Source organism: Vulpes lagopus, chromosome X (assembly GCF_018345385.1).
Source record: "Vulpes lagopus strain Blue_001 chromosome X, ASM1834538v1, whole genome shotgun sequence".
NCBI classification, from domain to species: Eukaryota; Metazoa; Chordata; class Mammalia; order Carnivora; family Canidae; genus Vulpes; species Vulpes lagopus.
This window is the reverse complement of record NC_054848.1, coordinates 90,826,870-90,850,559: the sequence shown is the minus strand read 5'-3', so window position 1 is coordinate 90,850,559 and position 23,690 is coordinate 90,826,870. Positions and strand designations below refer to the sequence as shown.

At 41.5% G+C, this 23,690-nt stretch overlaps 1 protein-coding gene across 3 annotated transcripts in view; it reads right to left on the bottom strand.

Annotated features, from left to right (window-relative positions):
- Positions 1–23,690, bottom strand: part of DOCK11 (dedicator of cytokinesis 11) — a 189,670-nt gene that overhangs the window by 29,801 nt on the left and 136,179 nt on the right. For all 3 annotated transcript variants that reach the window (XR_005985654.1, XM_041740921.1, XM_041740922.1), the window contains 6 exons: positions 22,962–23,077; positions 20,087–20,224; positions 15,371–15,553; positions 12,176–12,289; positions 9,312–9,527; positions 9,166–9,223 (listed from right to left, as the gene is read on the bottom strand). Coding sequence is in view for 2 of the 3 variants with exons in the window: in XM_041740921.1 (XP_041596855.1) it covers positions 9,166–9,223; positions 9,312–9,527; positions 12,176–12,289; positions 15,371–15,553; positions 20,087–20,224; positions 22,962–23,077 (825 nt within the window). In the remaining variant the exon portion in view is untranslated. The remainder of the gene's footprint in view (positions 1–9,165; positions 9,224–9,311; positions 9,528–12,175; positions 12,290–15,370; positions 15,554–20,086; positions 20,225–22,961; positions 23,078–23,690) is intronic.

Sequence of the window (23,690 nt, the reverse complement as noted above, 5' to 3'; positions counted from 1 at the left end):
CCAGAGCTGTACAAAGTTTCATCGGCTGTAAAACAGAGATAATGGCTACTTCATGAGAATGAAAGGAATGCAAAGTGTTTAGAACAGACCTTCGCATTTAGGGAGGGCTGAACGAATTATTAATGACCAAAGCTACCAAGAAATAAATGGGCTTTTTCAAGATAGGACAACTGTTGCCAGCTGGTATAGTGAGTCTACAGCTGGGCCCCTGGGAAGTAGCAAGTGAGCTCAAGCTGAGAACAGCTGCTATAGGCTTGTAGATCAAATGGTTCCCGTCAAGCAAGAGTCTAGGTATAGGAGGCAGGCCACGTGGCTGTCCTACACGTTCTGGACAGGAGAACACATCAAAACGACTCCTGTTGTGGCTGCCTTTATTTACCCTTATGTAAGTGGGCTATAATTTAAGAGTCACAGAAAATCCAGACTCCTTATAAAAGAATCTGCTGGTTAGTAAAACGTAGCTGGTTGCAAGTGAACAAAAACTGTTGCAATCTATCATTATACAACCTCTGGAATAGTGATGCTTAGAAAGCATGATCTACTCACAGCCAAAGTGCTGGAAAGCTTCCCGAGGTTAAAGGCTGGGGAAAAAAGAAGGAAGATTTAAGAGAGCCAGACTTCACATTGAGGAGATTTCTCAGAATTCTGGTAGAAAAAAGGTCATGTATCAGGACTTGGATTTTGCCAACTCCGCTTGTCTAAATGAAAGCTAATTAGACATATGTTGTCTGGTAAGATGCTTGAGAGAGCATGAGTTATCAAGGAAGCATGCTTGTAAGGGAGAGAGGGAGATGGAATTTGGGTGAGGGAAGATGGAGTTGTTCTGAAGTTTTTTTTTTTCAAGAATGGAGAAACACATAGGGAGCAGTCAGTGGATTTCTGTGAAGGAAGGAGAGGCAGAAATGAAAATGAGATCTACTTGGACCCAATGGACTTAAGGGCGGTTTTTGTTCAAAGAAATTAGGTAATAAAAGATACTGAAGGGCATGATACACTTCATTTCTGAAGATAAGCATGCCTAAAATGGTCTGCTATAGATTTCTAGGAGGGTTCTATTCAAAGTGCTGGACCACAAGATAAGGAACCTGCACCAGAATGTAAATCAACACATCATTTCCTTCTCTGATGGAGTCTATGGGGGAAAAAAGTCCACTGAACTGAGTATCATGCCCAGTGACATTGCTGATTTACATTGAGGATAATACTCCATATCTTGTTGTGGACCAGTAACAAACAGGTCTCTGATCCGCCACTCTTTGAGCAGTGCATTAGGAGAACTTTTTTGAAATTGAAGAGAAAATATCCTACTTGATCACCTCTGTGAAGTCAAGTGCTGAGCAGTGAGGAAGAGGGCCCTAAAACTTGAGTGACGCAGTAGAGCATAGTCCTCGACAGAGAAAAGCATCAACCCCCAAATGCCTCTGGCTGCTAGGTCCATGTCAAGGGAAGAAATTCTTGTCTGCTCTGAGATGTATTAAATGATTCCCAAATCTAGAATTTTTCTAGAATGCTGTGATTTAAGAGGAGGACAAAAAGAGGCACACTCTTATGCCTGAGATCAGATGAGGCTAAAGCACTTTGGGGGAGAGTCTCCTGATATATATTTTAAGTAGGAGGAGGGTAAATTTTTTTCCCCTCAGAAACTGACAAGTCAACATCTGCTTGGAGACTATTGTCTGCTTCGTCTAGTGTAAAGATTACTGTTATGGCTTAAGTCCACTATTCTTGCTAAGTCTGTTATCTTGATTTTTATGCCTGATGACATAGCTCTACCTAGAGGAGACTATATCCCCCCGTTTGCTTAAGTTATTAGCACCCACCAAACTATCCAATGATATGAGGGCCCTTTCAGTTGTGAGGGTCTTTAAAATGCCTGGGGAAAATTCTGATTCCCCTTAGTCCTGGAAGGATTTTCAGATGAAGCAAGTTGCTGTGTAGTATTCTAGAAGGAGCTTTTTGAGAAACTGCTATTGATCCTTCTGGTATATGACCTGGATTCCTGCCCTTGCCCTTCATAGCAATAGCTTCTGTATTCCTGTTTGCTGTCCCAGTGAAAGCAAGATGCAAGCCGTCCAAGGGCAGACCATTACTGTGAGCACAAATGATCCCAGGGAAAAAAGCGGGGAGGAGTCTGCAGGATGGGGAAGCAGTCCAACCCTTGATAAAATATGACTGCTGGTCAGAAGAAGGATAAGAGATTAAAAGTCCTGAGAGGAGGGCAAAAGAGGGGAAAAGCTGTGACTGGCAAGTAATCAGGAAATTAAAAAGCCTGCAGAACTTAAGCTATCAGATTCTGGGTATGAAGACTTGAGAAAGGGAGCAACATTACCCTATAAGGAATGAAAAGAACAGACTCTATGGGAAAGGAAATTCCTTTTTCTGGGCTGTTGAGGGAGCCCTCTAGGAAAGAAGATTTGTTGAACCTTGGATGCCAAGTGGGGGTGGAAGAATGCAGAAATTTGACTCTTGTCTTGCCCGGGGCTGGTGGTGGGGAAGGGGGGGGGAGAGACAGTTGTGCCTGCCCTCAGGAAGAGAAGACAGAGAGGTACATAGAGTCTAGCCTTCAAAGAATAAGATCTAGAATCTTTGGGGGTTTCTCAGAGAAAAGAGATAGGGACATTTAGACTTGTTTTTTATTTTATATCCGTGGGGGTAGGAGTAACCAACACCCAGAAAGCATCATCACTTAAAGGCAAGTTAGGTAAATGTATGCTTATGGCAATCCTTAGGGTCTCCCTAGTAGGAAGAGCAAGAGCTTTGGCTGACTGAAAGAAGTGGGGCAGTGGGTGTGGCTCGGAGCAGTGCACATCTTCCCCTTTCAGTTCAGTGCCTGAAACATGAAAAAAAGGATCTAGAAAAAGGCCATTGCTTGTGATCTGGAGTCAGCCCCCACCAGACCCGGCATGGGGGGTGCAGGGGCCCAAGCCTTCACTTGTTTAGGCAACCACCCCATGGAACAAACAATTTTTCCCCCTTAAAAACTCTAAACAGTAGAACATCTGCCTCCAATACATCAGCTGGTCAGTAGTAGTATTTCATTACATCTTGATTAAAAGTTCTTTATAATGACTTCAAGAGAAACGGCATAGGATTCTGAGAAACCAAAAATTTTGCAAATTATAAGTCAGAGATTTAAAATCCATTCTAGGGATCCCCGGGTGGTGCAGCGGTTTAGCGCCTGCCTTTGGCCCAGGGCGCAATCCTGGAGACCCGGGATCGAATCCCACGTCGGGCTCCCGGTGCATGGAGCCTGCTTCTCCCTCTGCCTATGTCTCTGCCTCTCTCTCTCTCTCTGTGTGTGACTATCATAAATAAATAAAAATAAATAAAAATAAAAAAAATCCATTCTAACTCTCCTTCCCTTCAGTCTTTATGATCAAAGGACACTTAACAGCAGAAAACAAAGGGTTGTTGATAAAACTTTTTTTTCTTTCAGTTCTGTACTCAACTGTACTTTTATTTACTTGGTAAATATCCAGCTCTTATCTGGATCATCAAGCCCTCAGACTGGATAATAGGTTAACAGATTCAGTTTTTAACTTGTGTTTTAAATTAATAGCCCGTGCTGGTATAATGAGCATCGTTTAATCAGCTAATCACCAAGAGAAGACATTCTGGATCCTCTGAATGACTAAAGCCAAGGGTAGGGGGACCCCTGAGGATTTTACTACTGTTACCACTTTAGAATAAGGTTTGCGAGTTGAAGTAGGATTTTCCGAGTTTAAAAATAGATGGCAGCTATAAATAAATACATAAACTCCTAAATTTAGCATTCTTTTTTGTTACAAATGCAAAACATTTTTTTCCAACTCAGAGAGGGGCCCCTTGATTTCTATGAAGGATAAACTCTGAAAAACCTCGAAGGGATTATGAAGTAAATATTTAAATGGGGGCAATGGGCAAAATGGGTGAAGGGAAGCAGGGAGATACGGGCTTCCAGTTATGGAATGAAGAAGTCACAGAAATACAAGGCAAAGCATAAGGATTCAAGTCATCGGTACTATAAGTGTTATATGGTCACAGATGGGAGGGAGCTACACTCGTGGTGAGCAGAACATAATATACAGATAAGTTGAATCACTATGCTGTTTACCTAAAAATAGTTCACCATTGTGTGTCAACTATACTCAAATTTTTTAAGCACCATTTACACATATTGAAACATGTCACACTGTTTGGTGTCAGGCTAGCTGCCTCAAGCTATGTTCAAAAAACCATGGCAATATTTATATTTTATTTTAGTTGCTATTTTGTCCAGTCTTACATTTGTAAAGCTTAAGGATTGATAATGGAGATTAATAATTCTTGATTTTTCCTTAATTTTAAGGTCTTTGGATTTGTGGAAACAAATTCTATGGAAGTATTTTAATATATTTAACCATTTTCAAAGGACAAGAAACTCTTATTGGAGATTTCTCTAATTAAAAAGAGGAGAGGGACACTTGGGTGGCTCAGCGGTTGAGGGTCTTCCTTTGGCCCAGGGTGTGATCCTAGAGTCCAGGGATCAAGTCAAAAGGCTCCTGTGGGGATCCCTGGGTGGCGCAGCGGTTTGGCGCCTGCCTTTGGCCCAGGGCGCGATCCTGGAGACCCGGGATCGAATCCCACATCGGGCTCCCGGTGCATGGAGCCTGCTTCTCCCTCCGCCTGTGTCTCTGCCCCCCTCTCTCTCTCTCTGTGACTATCATAAATAAATAAAAAAAATTAAAAAAAAACAAACAAAACAAAAGGCTCCTGTGGGGAGCCTACTCCTCCCTCTGCCTATGTCTCTGCCTCTCTCTCTGTGTCTCTCATGAATAAATAAATAAAATCTTTTTAAAAAAGAGGAGATAATATTAACCTCACTTATCTTAAAAATACACTTAGAAATGTATTACTGTGTTTAGAGTTCTGATATTAGTTTATTTGGAATTGCAGGTGTACAATTTCAATGTTTATTTTGGCTGTAATTTCACAGGCAGACCAGTGATGGGAGAAAAAAAATCTCAAATGGGGCCTTCTTTTGAGAAGTAAGATTCTTCTATTTTAAAACCACATGTGTACTAAAAGGAGAAAACTAGAGTATGCCAATTTCAAACCCATGAATTGTTTAAAAAAATAATTCAGTATCAAAGTGCTCATTTCAAATATAAAAATGAATCTACATTTTAGTCATGAAACCATGCTTGGGAAGACTCATTTTAGAAAGATTCTCCCCACATGAGTGGTATTATACGAGGCAATGGAACACTGAGCCTTAGACGTGAAATAAAAGCCATACAGTTAACTGTAGGAATTCTGGAGTTAAGAAACAAAAACAAAACAAAACATGGCTGTGTTCTCATAGACCAAAGCCAGAGTGACAGGACTCCCACAAGACGGCTTCATTTTGGCCTCATGTGACTCATTTAACTGCCTTAAAAGTAGTGGCTTGGCCATTGTGATAGATAGTGGAAGGTTTCTTAGCAATATCTATCACCAATCACTTTTGAAACCTAGCTCAACTCTTCTACTTCTTGAGCAGTTTTTTAAAATAATATTTTATTTATTACTTATTTGAGAGAGAATGAGAGAGCGAGACACGAGGGAGGTGGGGGAGAGGGAGAAGCAGAAGGAGAACTCTGTGATGAGCAAAGAGCCCAATACGGGGCTCGATCTCATGACCTAAGGATCAGGACCTGAGCCAAAGGCAGATGCTTCACTGACTGAATCACCCAGGCACCCCGACTACTTAAGCAGTTTTTGCAATAGCAGCTAACAATACTGTTTTCAGAAAAGGAAGCTTTCAGGCAGATTCTTGAATTAGACCTACTGGATCCTGAAGCTCTCCAAAACCATTTGACTCCCTTTTTCTTTCTCTCCCCCTTGCCACCGACTTCCTCGCCAGCTCTATTGACATAATTGATATATAACATTGTGTAAGCATAAGGTGTGTTGATTTGATACGTGCATATTGCAAAATGATTACCACAGTGGTATTACCACCTTACCACCACACATAATTACCATTTTGGGGGAGGTGAAAATATTTAAGATTTACTTTCTCCACAACTTTCAAGTGTATGATATTGTTAACTAAGATCACTGTGCTATTAGATCTCCAGAACTCATTCATCTTATAACTGAAAGTTTCTACCCCTTGACCAACATCTTCCCTTTTTCACCAGCCCCTGGCAACTACCATCCACTCTCTGCTTCTGTGAAGTTGGCTTTTTTATTTTTTATTTATTTTTATTTTTGAAGTTGGCTTTTTTAGATGCTACATGAAAGTGAGATCATATGGTGTTTGTCTTTCTCTTTCTGACTCATTCCACTTAGTCCCCTCAAGGTCCATCCACTTTGCTAAAACTGGCAGGATTTCCTTTTTCTTGTGGCCAAGTAACATTCTAATGTATATATGTGCCACATCTTCATCCATTTGAATAGATCCATTCATTCATTTTCACGTTATTGATTAGCAGCTTTTCATCTCAGCTTCAAGAACTCCTTTCAGCATTTCTTGCAAGGCAGGTCTAGCGGCAATGAACTCCTTCAGCCTTTGTTTGCCTGGGGACATCTCTGTCCTTCATTTGTGAAGGACAACTTTGCTGGAAAGAGTGCTCTTGGTTGCCAGTTTTATACTTTCAGTGCTCCGAATATATCATCCCACTCTCTCCTCATCTACAAGGTTCTGCTGAGAAATCCACTGATAGACTTATGAAGGTTCCCTTGTAAGTTACAAACTTATTTTCTCTTGCTGCCTTGGGATTGTCTTTTGACAGTTTAATGTGTCTTAGAGAAGCTCTATTTCTGTTGTGTTTTTTGGGATCTATGAGCCTCGTGAACATGGGTGTCCAATCTCTCCCTAGATTTGGGACATTCTTGGCCACTATTTCTGGAAATAAAAGCTTTCCATCCCCTTTTCGGAATCTAAGAATTCACAGATTGTGTCTTTTGATGCTGTCCCGAAGATGACACACATAGGCTTCATCACTCTTTTTCATTCTTTTGTCCTTTGTTCCCCTATGATGAGATCATTTTTAAGGTCCTGGCTTCTTCTTTTCTTTAAGATTTATTGATTGATTTTAGTGGGGAGGAGCAGAGGGAGAAGGAGAATCACAGGCAGACTCCCCACTGAGCATGGAGCCCACCTTCACTACAGTGATATGAGTGGAATGCTTCACTGACTGAACCACCCAGGTGCCCCATCAAAGGTCCTGGTTTCCAATTCACAGATTATTTCTTCTGCTTGATCCATTCTGCTGGTAATGCTCTCTGTTGCATTTTTCACTTCATTCATTATATTCTTCAATGCCAGAATTTGAGTTTTCTTAAAAATGTGTATGTTTAGTTTCATGTTTTGTTCTTGTATTGTTTTCCTGATTTCATTGAATTGAAATGAACATGGTGAACATGGTGAACATGGAAGTCCCTTGAGGGGACTAAGTCTTTCTGTTTTACTGTAGCCCATTAAGCTTCCTTAAAACAGCTATTTTTAATCCTTGATTAGGTAAATTTTTTTTTCTTGATTAGGTAAATTGCAAAGCTCTAGGTCTTTGGCGTGGGTTACTGGAAGATGACTGTTATCCTTTGGTGGTGTCCGGTCTCCTCTGTTTTTCCTGTTCTCTGAAGTCCTGCATCTGATGGAGCAGTCATCTCCAACCACCTTTAATGACTGACTTTGGGAAAGAAGTACCTTCCATCTGCCCTACTAGGGAGTCTGTGGCTTTCCTAGACCTCCTACGGATATACTTACTTCACACTTCTTGCTCCCTTTTGTGGCAGATTTCTTCAGCTTGTATGCCTTCTCTCCATCATGTAACACACCAAGCCAGGTGATAACAGCTCCCTTTTGCTCTCTCAAGGCTGGCACTAAAGCTCAAGTCTGTGGTTGCTTGGTGGTCCTCAGATTCTAGATGGCTTTCTGGTCGTCTGCCAAAGCTTGCTCATGCCGCCTATCAGGAGCACACACCGGGAGCCTACTATAGGATAAAGGAGTGTGGGGTTTAGATATACAGAGCATGGAGAATGCCTGTGGGATAGATAGGGGGTGGATCCATGAGCTAAGTGTCACTAGTGCCTTGTTGGAAAGCTTCTGGATGGAGCCTGAAATGCAGTTAGTAGGATCCGTGTCTTTTTAACTCCTTGTAAGAGTCCTATCTGCAGCACTCCTCGCCTCTTCCTGCCCCCAGTCATGCGGCTCATGATCCAGTAGTCTGGTGGGATGAGAGAGAAATGGGCCTCTGTGGTAGGTCTTGTACTGCTGGGAAAACCAGATGCCCATTCACATGCTCCCACTTTTTCCCACAGAAGAAATCAAGGGCGAGAAGGTCTCTCTTGGCACTGGGCTGTGCCACATTGAGGAACGGGGGACACGAGTTAAGTCCAACTGTTCTTCTTACCCTCTCCCAGGAATCTGAACTTGTATCTGTTTTGCTCCAAAGACATGCTAGAACTTTTCAACTGGACCCCTTGACTTCCACCAAGGTTCTCCCATCTGTGGATGATTATCTAAGACAGTGTTCTCCAGGGGCTCTCAGAACACAGGTGAGAAGGGCTTGGGCCAGTTCATGAGCCACTACAGAGTCTGCATCCAGGATCAAGGTCTGTCTGCCTGTTACCCAATGCACGGGTGGGTCCAATTCCAACCAGGTCCCTTGGCACACAGTGCTGGATCCCATGGCTCCCACAGAGGGATTTTTGCCCCCAGATTGATGCCAAATTGTTAGGGGGATATACAAAAAGGGATAGCTTATTTGGCCTTCTTGCTGATGTGCTGACTCCCTTTTAATACCTAGGTACTGGTGCACTAAAGTGGCCACAGGCATATAATTTGTGGGCAGTTTTTGGTGAAGTTGAGAGAGATTAGGGGAAAACAAATGATCTATATTCACCGGAGCTTCTCATGAGCCCTGAGAAGAATTTAATTTGTGGCAGTCTTCCGAGGAGACAGTCTTGGAAAATAAACATTGGGCATTAGGCCTGGCCCTGTACCATCTAACCTATTCTTCTACTCATAATGAAGGCAGAAGGCAAAATGAATAATCCAGTTTTCTTTTGTAGCCAACTTCTGTTTAACACTGAATGGGGCTAAAGGTGAACATGGTTTTCAGAGCTCAATTACATCATATTCATAGTCACAAACTACAAACATAAAAACTATTGTGCAAACTGAAATCTTCCCTGGCTCTAAGAACAGAAATAGCTTACTTTTTCGATGAAGAAACTCTGCAACCAAAGCTGCCACGTGAACATAACACATTGCTGCCTGCAAAAGGATGACAAAGAAAGAATGGTCAGCATCTGTTCCAGGGCTTTTGCGGGACGGTGTCTAGAACAAAGTCTTAAGTCATCACCTCCGAAAAATCTCCATTTTTTATATGAATCTTGGCCATGCTATCAAGCCAGGTTTTCCTGAGCTCTGGGGTGCTTGCATAGGACTTGGCTAAGCTATACTGGAGATCAATGAGCATTTCGGGATCTTTCTCATGCTCCTTCATTTGGGCAGTGGCCATAAGAACGGTACGGATTCTCTTGGTCAAGTCTTTGACTTCTGTGGGAAAAGCAGTTGCCTAATTTCAAAACAAACAAAAAAAGACATGTTCATTAATATTATCAATGTGCTCTAAGCCCTGGCATCCAATCCTAAGAATAACATGATTTATACTCCTTGCTATAGTTCTTGGTATTTGGTTCTTAGTATATTACATGTCTAAAGAGACTTTTTTTTTTCTTAAGTAGACTCCAAGTACAGCATGGAGCCCAACACAGGGCTTAAACTTATGATCCTGAGATCAAGACTTGAGCTGAGATCAAGAGCTGGATGCTTAATTGACTGAGCCATCCAGGTACCCCTAAAGAGCTTTAAATTAATTCTTTTTAAAATGAAGCTTGGGGCTTCAAAGGCTCTATACTTGAAGGCAGGATACTCACAATACATAAAAGTATGGATTTGGGAACTAGACTACCTGGCTCCGAACCCCAGCTTGTCCGCTGTAAATACTATGGCCCTGAGAATTATTTGTCATTATTGTGTAATTCTGGTTACAGGAATGGCTAAAAATTGGCAGCTTACTCTGTACCAGGCAATGGTCTAAGTGCCATCCTTATTTTAATTTGTCTAGCAACCCTCTGAAATAAGTACTGTTATAATTCATTTAACCAAGAGGAAAACGGAGGCATATAGCAGTTAACATAGCTGGACCCAGGTGTTACCGTGGGTTAAATGGTAGAGACATGATTTACACCCGGACATCCTGGCTCCAAAGCTAGTGATCTGAGCCACTCTTCCATTCAGACAAACAAACCTATCCCCTCCAGCAATTACCATCTCCACGAAGGTAAAAACCATACTGCTAACATTTTCACTTAGATGACTAAAGGGTTAAGAATCACAGAACACTCTAAAGAGTTTACTAGCTTCTCTCGAAGTGTTGTTTTATTCTCCAAACCCACTAAGTTACAGTTTCCTCTTTATCCTGACCACTATTAAGAAAGTACTATCACTTCCTCTTAACCGTGGTAGAGTTCTCACAATCATCTGTAGGATTCAGAGAAGATGAGTAAGGGACAAGTACAGGGTTATGGAGTTTTCCAATGTAAATATAACCAAATGTGGAGATATGGGTTTTTTTTTTATTTATTATAGTCACAGAGAGAGAGAGAGAGGCAGAGACATAGGCAGAGGGAGAGAAGCAGGCTCCATGCACCGGGAGCCCGACGTGGGACTCGATCCCGGGTCTCCAGGATCGTGCCCTGGGCCAAAGGCAGGCGCCAAACCGCTGCGCCACCCAGGGATCCCGAGATATGGGTTTTAAAAGCACTTTCTTGGGGGACCTGGGTGGCTCAGTGGGTTAAGCATCTGCCTTCAGCTCAGGTCGTGATCCTGGGGTCCTGGGATGGAGCTCCGAGTTGGGCTCTCTGCTCAGTGGGGGAGCCTGCTTCTCCCTCTCCCTCTACTATTCTCCCTGTTTGTGCTCTCTGGCTCCCTCTCTCTCTGTCAAATAAAGAAATTAAATATTTAAAAAAATTGAAAGTGCTTTCTTAATCTCTCTAAAAATAATTATGTACAATAAAGTTCCTTCTTATACCCCAGTAGTGATTCCATTTACTGGGGAAAAGGCACGCCTTGTTGTAATAGGGTTTATTGGTAATGACAGCTCTACCAGAATAAAACTAAGAAATGAGTCATGAAAAAGATTTATTATCAAGGTCAGCCCAAACAGACCTCGTTTACTTTGAAAAAGATGCTAATCCAACTTTTACATAATATAGAATTAAGAATGGTAAAACAAATTTCAGAGTAGAAGATCCTAAATGACAAAAATTGTTTCTGTGCTCATGGGATTAGTTGGAGCATATACTGATCTTCCAGGGAACCAGCAGAACTGGCTGAAAAACAAACTTTCCCAGCCTGAGAATGGCTGGCACTACTCAGTGTTTTTTTTTTTTTTTTTCAGTCTAAGCAACATTCCTCTGGGAATTATTTTTTGGTACATAGATTCTACATATCCCAAACATCAAGTATGCTGTGACTGTGAGCTTTTTTTTTTTCTTTCAGTTTTTACACAATATTGTCAAATTATTCTGGAGGATGACCTTTCCCAAGAATGGGGATGATCCCTCTGGGAGGAAAAGTCTTCTACTGGCAAAAGATTCTTCCCTTGCATACATATATCACTGGAGATCAGAACCTGTTCCCCATGCCTCAAGACAAATGAATTTTTATAATGTTACAGGTTCTGAGTACATAGATAAGAAAGAGGAATGGTGATCAGGGTCTTGGGCTTGGTCTCAGCCAACTGGGCTTGGGTTTGCCAATACATACCTATGGCAAGCCATAACCAGTTAACAGAGGATTCCTGAAACTCATTGCTTCATTAGCCAATATTATAAATGATAATACCTCTCAAAAATGAAGCCATTTGTCTTCTGAGAAAGTTTAGAAATTAAGCTTGGAAAAAATTCCAATCCTACTAGCTATAACAGCTATGGATACACAATATAGTCATTCATCCTCCAATCAAATAATTCTGAAGATCTGCTATGTACCAGGCAGTGTTCTAGGTGCCAGAGACACAGTGCTGTATAAGATAAAGCCCATATCCTATATGCTCTATACTATCAAAAGTTGTGTATCCAATGACAGTTTAGCTATAGGAGTGTAAACTTCTCTGACAGGGAAGGTGGTTCTAGCTCATTCCTTGGAGTGAGAACATACCTTCATAGGTCTGTCACTATTTGCAAAATTATTGATGATGAATAAAGACTCCTGAAATCGCGATCCTCCACTTAGGGCCACGTCAGCTATCAACTGGCTCACTGCAATTATGATCTGCAGGAAGAAGCACACATTGTTTTCCGAATGTCTTTTGAACAAATGCTGCTTATTTTCATCATCGTGTAACCCCATAAGCACCCGTATGAAATGTTCCGTTGAAAAATGCTACCCTGTTCCATCATAATGTTTTCTTCATACACAAAAGGCTTTAAATTCTTCTAGTGAAGGACGCCTGGGTGGCTCAGTGGTTGAGTGTCTGCCTTCGGCTCAGGGTATGATCCCAGGAGTGGGGATCGAGTCCTGCATCAGGTACCCTATGGGGAGCCTGCTTCTCCCTCTGCCTGTGTGTCTCCCATGAATAAATAAATAAATATTTAAAAATTAAATTTTTCTAGTGAAAGAGCAACTTCCAAAGGTCCCAATTACAAACTGTGTTTGGCCTTTCCTGGTCAGATGTGAACAACTGTTCAAAACTCATAGCACAGGGGCACCCGAGTGGCTCAGTGGTTGAGAGTCTGCCTTTGGCTCAGGTCATGTTCCCGGCTGGGGTCCTGGGATTGAGTCCTGCATTGGGCTCCCTGCATGGAGCCTGCTTCTCCCTCTGCCTGTGTCTGTCTGTCTGTCTGCCTCTCTCTCTCTCTCTCTCTCTCTCTCTCTCTCATCTCTCATGAATAAATAAATAAAATCTTTAAAAGAAAAAACCTCATAGCACAGCTAGATCTAAAACAGTTTATAAAATCATGAACTGATATGATGGTGGCCAGGTCTCCACTCTGACTAGGCTTGTTGGGTAGTCGCTATGGCAAAGCTGGGAATAAATGACATTTTTCTTGGGTGGTTTCTCATTGCCTTTCACTAGTCAATTTCAGCATGCTGGACTCCCAACTGCAGTCCTTCAGCTCCCTTCCTGGTTTCTGACTCAGGTGTCTCCAGGTCAGATGACAAGATACCTAAGGGCTTTTGGTGGTGATTGGAATCTCTCAAACTTCCTTAGATGAGTGCCTGCATGATTCTCACTAAGGTGTTGATGGCTGGACAATTCACTCCAGCTCCCAGAAAGCAGCGTTTTGTGGGAGCTGTGAGCACAGGCTCTAGAATCAAACTGCCTTAGATTCAGCTTTTGACTTTATTAATTATTTACTGTGTGGCTTTGGGAAAGTTATTTCACCCTTCTGTGTCCCACTTTCCTAATGTGTAGTATGGGGGAGATAAGACTACCTACCTGATAGCATTGTTATGAGAATGAAAGAGATCATAATCATAATACTAGTTAACGCTTTACTGGCACTTACTATGTGACAGAGATGCTCTTAAGTCCTCACATTTATTAATGCATTTATATTTCAATAAATGACTTGAGAGAACTGATGCTTTGACCCAGAAGAATGGCCCTTCATAGGGAATTTTGAGCATACTGGCACGTTTACTGCAGAAATGTTTTGGGGAAAGTGGTTATTTAAATGGTGCCTCAGAAAAGCAAATAGCAAAGGCCCTAGCATGTAATGCTGGCCCTAGTATCCCAAAGTAAGTACGTGGCAGATTTTTATAGGAAGCATCTATCATCTACCTCTATCAGATCTTCCCATTCCCCATGATGTTTCTGGAAAGCCACTTAGGGTTGCTTCCCTACTTCTAAGCCAGCCTCCAATAAACAACTCCAGTGGAATAGACCATAGTAGGGAAGACAGAAATATGACCAAGGATTTCCAATAGTACAAAGATCCTAGTAAGTCAAGAAGTCCCATGCGTGACTTGGCTCAGAACTGTTTCATCCAACAAGCAAAAGAAATGGAGTTTTTAAATGACAACTAGCACACATTAAGCGTCTATTACAACCATGCTGGGCATGGTGCCTGGCACAACACACACTCTCTGTTTCACCTTCACAATAACTCCGTGAGGTGAACTATACCTGGCCTCATTTTACAGATGAGGCAGAGAGTTAGAGACAGATTGAGTAACTTGTGTAAGGTTACATGGTAAATAAGTAGCTGAACTAGGATTTAAACCCAGGTGGGGGGGGCACCTGGGTGGCTCAGTGGTTAAGCATCTGCCTTTGGCTCAGGTTGTGATCCCGGGGTCCTGGGATCAAGTCCCGCATCAGGCTCCCCACAGGGAGCCTGCTTCTCCCTCTACCTACGTCTCTGCCTCTCTCTATGTGTCTCTCATGAATAAATAAATAAAATCTTAAAAAAAAAACCCAGGTAGGCCTGATTCCAAAGTCCAAGCTTGCCACTAAACCCTGAGCCATCTCTCATTTTGTGCTAACTGGGCAGGCCAGAACTTGAAAAACAAACTTAAATTACTTGTTACGGTAACAGTATCTAGCCAGCTGTGCTATCTAACAAATATTTTGTTTGGTATTTAATCATTTTTTTTTTAATCCTCACAAAACCCTATGAGGTAGGCACAGGTATTTACCGCTATTTTGCATAGGATGAATGAGGCACTCAAAGACTAGGAAGCTCCTCAAGATCACCCAGTGAGTGGTACTTGAGCGGTACTCCCAGAATCTGAGCTAGAGCCTGGGCTCCTGGTATCTCAGCTCTAGAGCAGTGCTGTCCAACTGAAATGGGATGTGAGCCACATATGTGACTTTAAATTTTCCAGGAGCCACATCATAAAGTAAAAAGACACAGGTGAAATTTCATATATTTCACTGAACCCAAAATGTCCAAAATTTCACTTCAGCATACAGTCTATATAAAACAATTGAGATATTTCACCATTTTTTGTGCTTGGTTGTCAGAAGCCAACGTATATTCTATATTTACAACATGTCTCAATTTGGGCTAGCCAAGTTTCAAGTGCTAACTGGCCATATGTGGCTAATAGCTATTGTATTGGACCAAATATCTCTAGGTCTTAACCTAGAAGCTAAAGATTGAACAGAAGAAAGAACAGGAGTGGGGCCCCTGGGTGGCTCGGTCAGTTGAGTGTCTGCCTTCAGCTCAGGTCATGATCCTGGGGTGCCAGGATCAAGCCCCCACGCTGGGCTCCCTGCCCAGTGGGGAGTCTGCTTCTCCCTCTGCCCCTTCCCCTTGCTCATGTTCTATCTTTCTTTCTCTCTCAAATAAATAAATAAAATCTTTTTTTAAAAAAAAAGAAAGAAAAGGAGCTTTGATTTTCACAGACCTGCAGATGTGTCCTCAAAAAGGTTTTCCTTTTGGTATACTCGAAGTTGTTTCTCATCAGAAGATACAAAAGTGCAGATGCTTCGTTCCTGGTTGAGCTAATCTTCGAGGTGCAGCACTTTAAAACCTCATAGCAAAACGCAGCACACATGTTCACTCTTCCTTTGAAAAAGGCTGAGGGAAACTAAAGAACAGGAAAAACAAATAGGTATCTGAAAATCCAACCACAAAAATCAATCAACTCTCAAATGCCTACTATATTCTCACTCAAAACTGGATTGGGTGCTCTAGTGCCTGGGGGGCTCAGTCAGTTAAGCCTCTGCCTTTGGCTCAAGTCATGATCCTGGGGTCCTGGGATCCAGCTCCTTGTTGGGCTCCCTACTCAGTAGGGAATCTGCTTCTCCTTCTCCCTCTGCCCCTCCCTCCCCTGCTTGTGCTTTCTTGCTTGCTTTCTCTCTCAAGTAAATAAATAAAATCTTTAAAAAAATATGAGAACAATTCAAGTCTGTATACAGGTCACTGTAAAAATGTCCAGTACTGCCTATAAATGTGACAGATCTGAGAAGGGTTTACGATGGTCTGGAAAATAAAAGTAGGTTCTTGGTAATATGTATTAAATCAATGAATGGCTGAGATGATGATTGATTGATTGATGGGTGTCAGTTTGGGCTTTGAAAATGGGAAGGATGATCTGCAATGCTTACTCTTTTGCTTTATATTTAAACAGTTCCTTACATTATGAACTCAAAAATGCTGATAAAATTATAGTGGGAATGTATTCATCAAGTAGAGCTGATCTTTTAACAAAGTGAGGTAGAGATGAAGTGTACACCCACAAACATATGCATGTGTGTCTTCTACTCATAAATAGTGTTGAGTAAAATATATTTTGGCATTAGAGAGTACAAAAGTGATGCTCAGTCTTCAAAACAGCCAAGGAGCTATTACTTTGAAAATGTATTTAGTTTGCTTTGTGGAAGATAAATTATTTGTACAACATAGGCTTGTTACAATTGCCTACGCTTACGTGTCTAGGCAAGCAAGTAGTAAGTTGCTTCAAGTGTGCATCTTGAAAGGGCCACCCTTTCAAAATTATTCCTTGGGAGTCTTGACTTTAAACCCATATTACATGAACCTTTTTTTTTTTTTTTGGTAGTCATCTCAACACCCAGCGTGGGGCTCAAACTCATGACCCTGAGATCAAGAGTCACATGTTCTATCGACTGAGCCAGCCAGTATCCCAGGAATCCACTCCTTATCACCTTAACACTAAGTGCAATGCTGTGCAGATAATGAATGTTTTCTGATTGGCAATTGGGAAATCTCATCAATAGATTCACCAGATTAGACCAAATCTTGCTGGGCAAGATACTCTAGTATGGAAATAAAGGTGTAAAGGAGGGCATGGGAGTAGTGTAGTTAATCCAATAAAATTAGTCTCTATCTCCACCATACTTTTCTGAGTGGGCAATGGCCAAAATCATTAATGACCTCCTCATTATCAATCCCAATGGACTCCCTTTCCCCTTTATCTCATTAGACCACTCTGTACCTCCTCATAATGTTGAAACTTCTTCTTTGGCTTCCATGATATCCCTCTTTTCTGCCTTTCTTCCCACATATGTGACTGTTCCCTTCTCATTTCCAAAGATTTCTTTTCCAGCCCCTTCTAGGTTGTTTTTCTCCAATGTACTGCTCTTGACCTTTATTTTTTTTTCGTTCTTCCTCTACACACTCTCCAGGGGAAATTAAACCACTCCCATGGCTTCAATTACCGCTCATATGCTGATGCTCTCCCTAGTTCACTATGCTGCAGCTACACTGAACCTTTCAGTTCCCAGAATTTTCAATTCTTTCCCAACTCTGGGTCTTTGCATATGCATGTCCTTCTCCCTAGAGTGTTCTTCCTTGAGCTTTTCAAATAGTTGGCCCCTTTTATATTTCAGGTTTCATTTTAAAAGGTACAAGCCTATCTAAAGTAAGGTATCTCTGGGGCACCGGGTGAGGGCTCAGTTAGCTAAGTGTCCAACTCTTGATTTTGGTTCAGGTCATGATCTCAGGGTTGTGAGATTGGGCCCAGCATTGGGCTCTGCACTGGGCATGGAGCCTGCTTAAGATTCCCTCTCTCGGGATCCCTGGGTGGCGCAGCGGTTTGGCGCCTGCCTTTGGCCCAGGGCACGATCCTTGAGACCCAGGATCAAATCCCACATCGGGCTCCCGGTGCACAGAGCCTGCTTCTCCCTCTGCCTATGTCTCTGCCTCTCTCTCTCTCTGTATGACTATCATAAGTAAATAAAATTAAAAAAAAAAAAGATTCCCTCTCTCCCTCCCTCTCCCTCTGCCCCTCCCTGCCACCACCTACCACCCCCATCCCCCACTTGTATGCACATGCTCTCTCTAAAAAAAATAAAATAAATTAAGGTATCTCCTAAAAATCATTATTCTCTATCTCAGCACCTTGGTTGCTTCCTAGAACTTATAATTACTATTTTATTTACTTGTTTATTTTCTTTTCCCCAACCCCACTAGCCTACAAGCTTCAAGAGGGCATTGAGAAGTTTCAGAGACTGTTTCTTTTGTATCCCCACCTTGTATCTTTAGTACCTAGTACCATGCCATACAGAGAAACAGTGTTCAATAAATACAGGATGGATGGATGGATGGATGGATGGATGGATGATGAGTGGATGGGTGATGACTCCAAGTCTAGCTCTCTAACTCAGATCTCTCCCCCAAGCAAAGATCTATATATTCAACTGCCAATTCTAATAGCTCTAACTGAATGCCCTAAAGACATCTTAAATTCAACAGGCCCACAAAACAGAACTCATTAACTTTTACCCCAAATGTAATTTTTTCTCTGTATTTCACATTACCTACCATACTCCATCATCCAGTCAGTGAACCAAACACCAAATCCTATTGATTCAATTTTCTTACCATGTTTTATGTCTGCCTTTGACTTTCCATCTTCACTGTCACTATCATTTACTCTAGGTTCTCATCTCTTATCCAGCTCACTATAGTAAGTCTTTTTCCTGCCTTTATTTGGTATTGCCACCCATCCACCTTCCACACTACTTTTTTTTTTAAAGATTTTATTATTCATGAGAGACACACACACAGAGAGGCAGAGACACAGGCAGAGGGAGAAGCAGGCTCCATGCAAGGAGCCCAACGTGGGACTCGAAGGCAGACTCTCAACCACTGAGCCACCCAGGCGTCCCTCCACACTACTTTTGAGAGAGTTTCCCCCCACCCACATCAATCTTCTCTTAATACAAATCTAATTCTGCTGGTTCCATGTTCCCTGAGGCCTCAAAGATGAAGTCTAACTCCTAAGATGAGTACATAATCATCTGGTCCCCATTAACCTCTTCAGTCTCATCTCTTGCTCAGTCCTTACTAAGTTCTATCTCTACCACTACAGAGGAACTTTTGCTAAATTAGAACATTTCCCCTTCTGCCCACCCTCAGATCCCTGTACAGACTTCTCTTATTCTAGTGGTATTTGTGGATGTGTGTCCACAGATGTGTGTAGGTTTCCCTCTACTGGACGTTAAGCCCTGGGACTGTATCCCTGACACATTGTCTAACACCAATAAGTTCTTACCCTTTAACTGTTTGGTTGATGAATTATTCTGAATTATTTCCCTTAGTTTCTTATAACATGCTTGTGTTGAATTCAGTTCTCCACATACCTCTTTATTCAAAATTATATCAAGGAGTGGCAATTAAAAACAACCTTCAAATCCACTTAAGTTCTATATCAAGTAAATGCAATAAGCTGTCATACAAATAATGATGACAAAAAAAGTTTTCCATGCTTAGCTATTCCACTACACAAATCATTTAATTGAATTTGTCTTGTTGGAGTTATACATGCCAGAGTAGAGGCCTAGACTGTAGCTTTCCATAATTTTAACTCCATCCTGTTTTATAATGCTTTTTATTACATTTAAAAGCTATCAAAAACAGACCAGAAATAAATTTTTGCTATCAGTTTCGGTCAGATTTATTCCTAAAAGCCTGGTCTGAGGTTTTGTTGAGATGAGGTAAGCAGCCTGAAAATTTAAAGCCAGCAGATACAATTAGCACTGAGAGGCAGAATTCATTCATCTGAACCTGTACTGAGTGCCTATCATTTGCAGGATATCATACAAGACCCTGCGGTTAAGAAACCTGGTCTCTGCTTTCCAAGGGCTTATACATGAATGCACTGATTAACGTTTGTATCCTCAGCATGAGAAGACTTTCAAGAGAAGCAAACTGGGGGTGCCTGGGTGGCTCAGGGGTTGAGCATCTGCCTTTGGCTCAAGGTGTGATCCTGGGGTCCTGGGATCGAGTCCCGCATCAGGCTCCCCACAGGGATCCTGCCTCTGTGTCTCTCATGAATAAATAAATAAAACCTTAAAAAAAGAGAAGCAAACTAGAAGTAAAACTGGCAAAGTTGGTAATTTGAAAATGATACTTTTCAAAGGAGCCTGCTGGAAAGGGGAAGGAATGGCAAGGTGAAATAACAGCATGTTTAGACTTTAAGGGGTCCCTGGCTGGGCCCCTTTTGTGTATTTTGCCCTTCCGTACCCAGGATTACAAAGGCAGTACTTAATAGCTTTGTTGTCTGAGGTTCATGGATATCAACATAGTGGTCTCATTGCCCTCTTTCTGGCCTGCTACAGATGGAGCCTGCTAGCAGCTATAAAGCTTTTCTCCTTACCTTACTGATGAAAGCTCGCAGGGAGGCAAAAACATGTTTCAGCGACATTTCAGATTGTCCGTTTTTAAGAAAAGCCAGATGAATATCAAATACTTTTTTCATTAATGGGTTGTGGCCATCATTATTTAAAAGTTGACTCTATAAAACATAAAACAAACAAACAACACGTTGGGGCGCTAGGGTGGCTCAGTTGGTTAAGCTTCTGCCTTCAGCTCAGGTTGTGATCCTGGGGTCCTGGGATCAAGCCCTGCATCAGTTTCTCTGCTCAGTGGGGAGCCTGGTTCTCCCTCTCCCTCTGCCCTACCTCCTGTTCATGCTATCACTCTCTCTCAAATTAATAAATAAAATCTTTAAAAAATACATCTTGCAGAAATAGTTTATGCCATCCCCCACTCCCCCAAATGAGAGAGTCAACTTTACCATACCTGTTTATCAAAGCACTGCTTGAAAGTTTCAGAAAAACAAAAAGTTAAATATAACTTAAAAACATTTGTGCCATCTTTCAACTTGGAAATCTCAAAACGCTGCATAAACTCCAACTGCACTTAATTCCATCATTTTAAGTAGATGAAAAAAAAATTCCAATGTAGCATAGCAAATGCAGAACTAGTTATAGGTTAGTATACCTACTAATAGGTTAGTAGAAAACACTACTAACCTATTAATATTTTTCTTCAAAAAGCTTATTCTTTTTAAGTAATCTCTCCACCCAACATGGAGCTCAAACCTACCACCCTGAGATCAAGTGATGCATGCTCCACTGACTGAGCCAGCCAGGTGCCCTTTTTAATCTATTAATATTAAGCAGTATATTGCTCAATAGCAGGTATCACAATTGAACAGACTAGGTATAACGGTAACATCAACACCCAGAATCCCTGAATGGTATAAAACTTTTCTGGTTCTTTCTTTAGTCTACTTTGGCTCAGGGTGTAATGGTTACAAGTATGGATTCATGAGGTGCCTGGGTGGCTCAGTGAGTTAAGCATCTGACTCTTAATTTTGGCTCAGGTCATGATCTCTGGGTCCCAGGAACCTGGAGGCCAGCTCTGTACTCGGCAGGGAGTCTGCTTGAGGATTTTCTCTCTCCCTCTGTCCCTCCTCCCACTCATTCTCTAAAATAAATAAATAAACCTTAAAAAAAAGCATGGATTCTTTTAATGACTGTCCTAGCTCTGAATCCTGGTTCTGCTAAGTTATGTGACATAACTTTCCTGTGAACCTCAGTTTCCTAATTTTTACAAGAGGAATAATCATAGTATCTGTATCATAGAGCTATTACAAGGATTAAAAGTGAAGGGGTGCCTAGGTGGCCCAGTTGGTTAAGCGTCTGCCTTTGGCTTAGGTCTTCATCCCAACGTCCTAGGATCGAGCCCCATGTCAGGCTCCCTGCTCAGGAGGAGTCTGTTTCTCCCTCTCACTGGGAATATACTCACTCGCTCTGTCTCTCTCAAACAAATAAAATCTTTAAAGAATTTCTAAAAATAAAAGTGAGTTCCTATTTGTTAGTTTATTGAGGTATAATATGTGTACCATAAGATTTACCCATTTTATGTATATGATTTAATTATTTTAATGAAATTTACAGAGTTTTTCAACCATCACAGTCCAATTTTAGTGTACTCTCCTTATCTCAGAAAGATCCCTGGTGCTCATTTGCAATCACTCCCCTTTCTCACCCCCAGCCTCACAATAGAAAAGTGAGTTAATATTTGTAAAGCACTTGGGATAGTGCCTGACATCTGCCAAGACACTTATTTGTTAAGTAAGAAGGATCTGAATAGGAGGAAGGAATACAATGTGAGCCTTAAGATGTCCTTCTTATTTATTGGCACAATAAAAATGAATTTAGGCTGCATTTTAATTAGAACAAACTTATTACTTGATAAAGGGATTCTGTAGCCTATTTCTTATTAATATCTAATTTCATTTTCCCTTATAAGCCTCTGAAAAGCCCAGGTCAGGATTCCATAGTAAACCTGGAAGGCTATGGGACACCTGAGTGGCTCAGGAGGTTACACATCCAACTCTGGGTTTCAGTTCAGGTCATGATCTCAAGGTTGTGAGATTGAACCCTGAGTTGGGCTCCACGTGGGAGCTCCCTCTCTCTCTCTCTGCTCCCCACCCCCACCCACATGTGGTGCGTTCTCTCTCTCAAAAAAAAAAAAAAAGGACAACCTGGAGGGCTGAAGCAATTAAATGCATTACATAGAGAAGATGGATGAAAATAATTGACCTGTGTAACTCAAGGGAAAGCAAACAAGATTTTTTACTTTTGAGTTCTGCTAATGTCACATTATTTGACAGTAACATAATTTATACTCTTCAAAGCACCCTCCTATCATCTCATTTTGCTTCCTCAACAACCCTGCAAGATCATTGCCTTAACCTTCTTTTTAAAATCCTAGCAATGCCAATTTGTGTCCAGAGGCAAACATCTGAGAAAAAAAAAGCACTGAATTCCTGGCCAGGGAAGCCAGCCAGCCCGCCTGCACATCATCAAGCCTGACAAAACACCTTATTGCCATGAGTATTTGGGCAAACTGGTTCAATCCTAATTCAAGCTGAAAGTTACTGGATATATTAATAAAAGAGTGACAGAAAACATTTTTAAAACACACACAAAAAATCAAACAATGGAAGTTCAGAGGTAGAAGGAAGCATAAGGGCAAATGACCCCAAACCCCTCCCTTTATGAATGTGGCAGGTAAGTCTCCGTGGATCCCCAAGGTCACACAGTAGCCAAATGAGGTCTGTCATCTAAGTTTCTAGACAATTTATTAGGGACTTTTTCCCTACACTATGCTTTCTCTAATTAATTTATATATAACGTCTTCTTTATGACACCAACTAAATTCTAACTCTTCATTTTTACCTTGAAACACTGGGTGAAAAACGAGATGGTATCCAGCACTGTGAGGGAAACTTCAGTAGCAGTATTGCCTTCGAGGAGTGCCTGATGGAAAATGTCTGCTTCGGTTGTCGCAGAGCCTAAGATTAAAAAAAAAAAAAAAAAAAAAAAAAAGTAAATGCAAACTGCCCAATGTAGAGATTCACGTATCAGTTTTGAATGATTCCCCCCCTCAAAGACTCAGAGAGACACAAGCAAGAAGAAAGGAGGCTCTCAATATCCGCAGACCTAATGAGCTTCCTTGCATTTATTCCTTAATCAAATATGATCCTGGTTAATCAGTTTCACTCATTCTTACTTCAGCTCCGTATCAACAACTCTGCAACACATAATTAGGTGCCTGCTTCTTTGGAGACAAGATTTCAGGGATGGAAAATAACATGGGAAATTATGTGTGCGAAAATGAGAAATCATAGACAGTCAGCGACATTACATTCTGTGGTGCCCTGTGGCCAGATGTTTCCAATTATGCCACTGTTAGGGGACTTGTTTCTAGATCAGAAGAAAAACAAAGCATCTGGGGCAACCAAAGGAAGTAGCTCCATTACCTTTTTAAAGTGACAAAAGCAAAGCCTACAGCTATAAAACTTGCATTTTTTTTAAAGGTTTTGAGTCTATTATTAGTTCAGGGTCCATCTGCTCAAGACATTTGTTTTTATTATTAGTCCTTATCACAAAGCCAGTTTGGCTGAC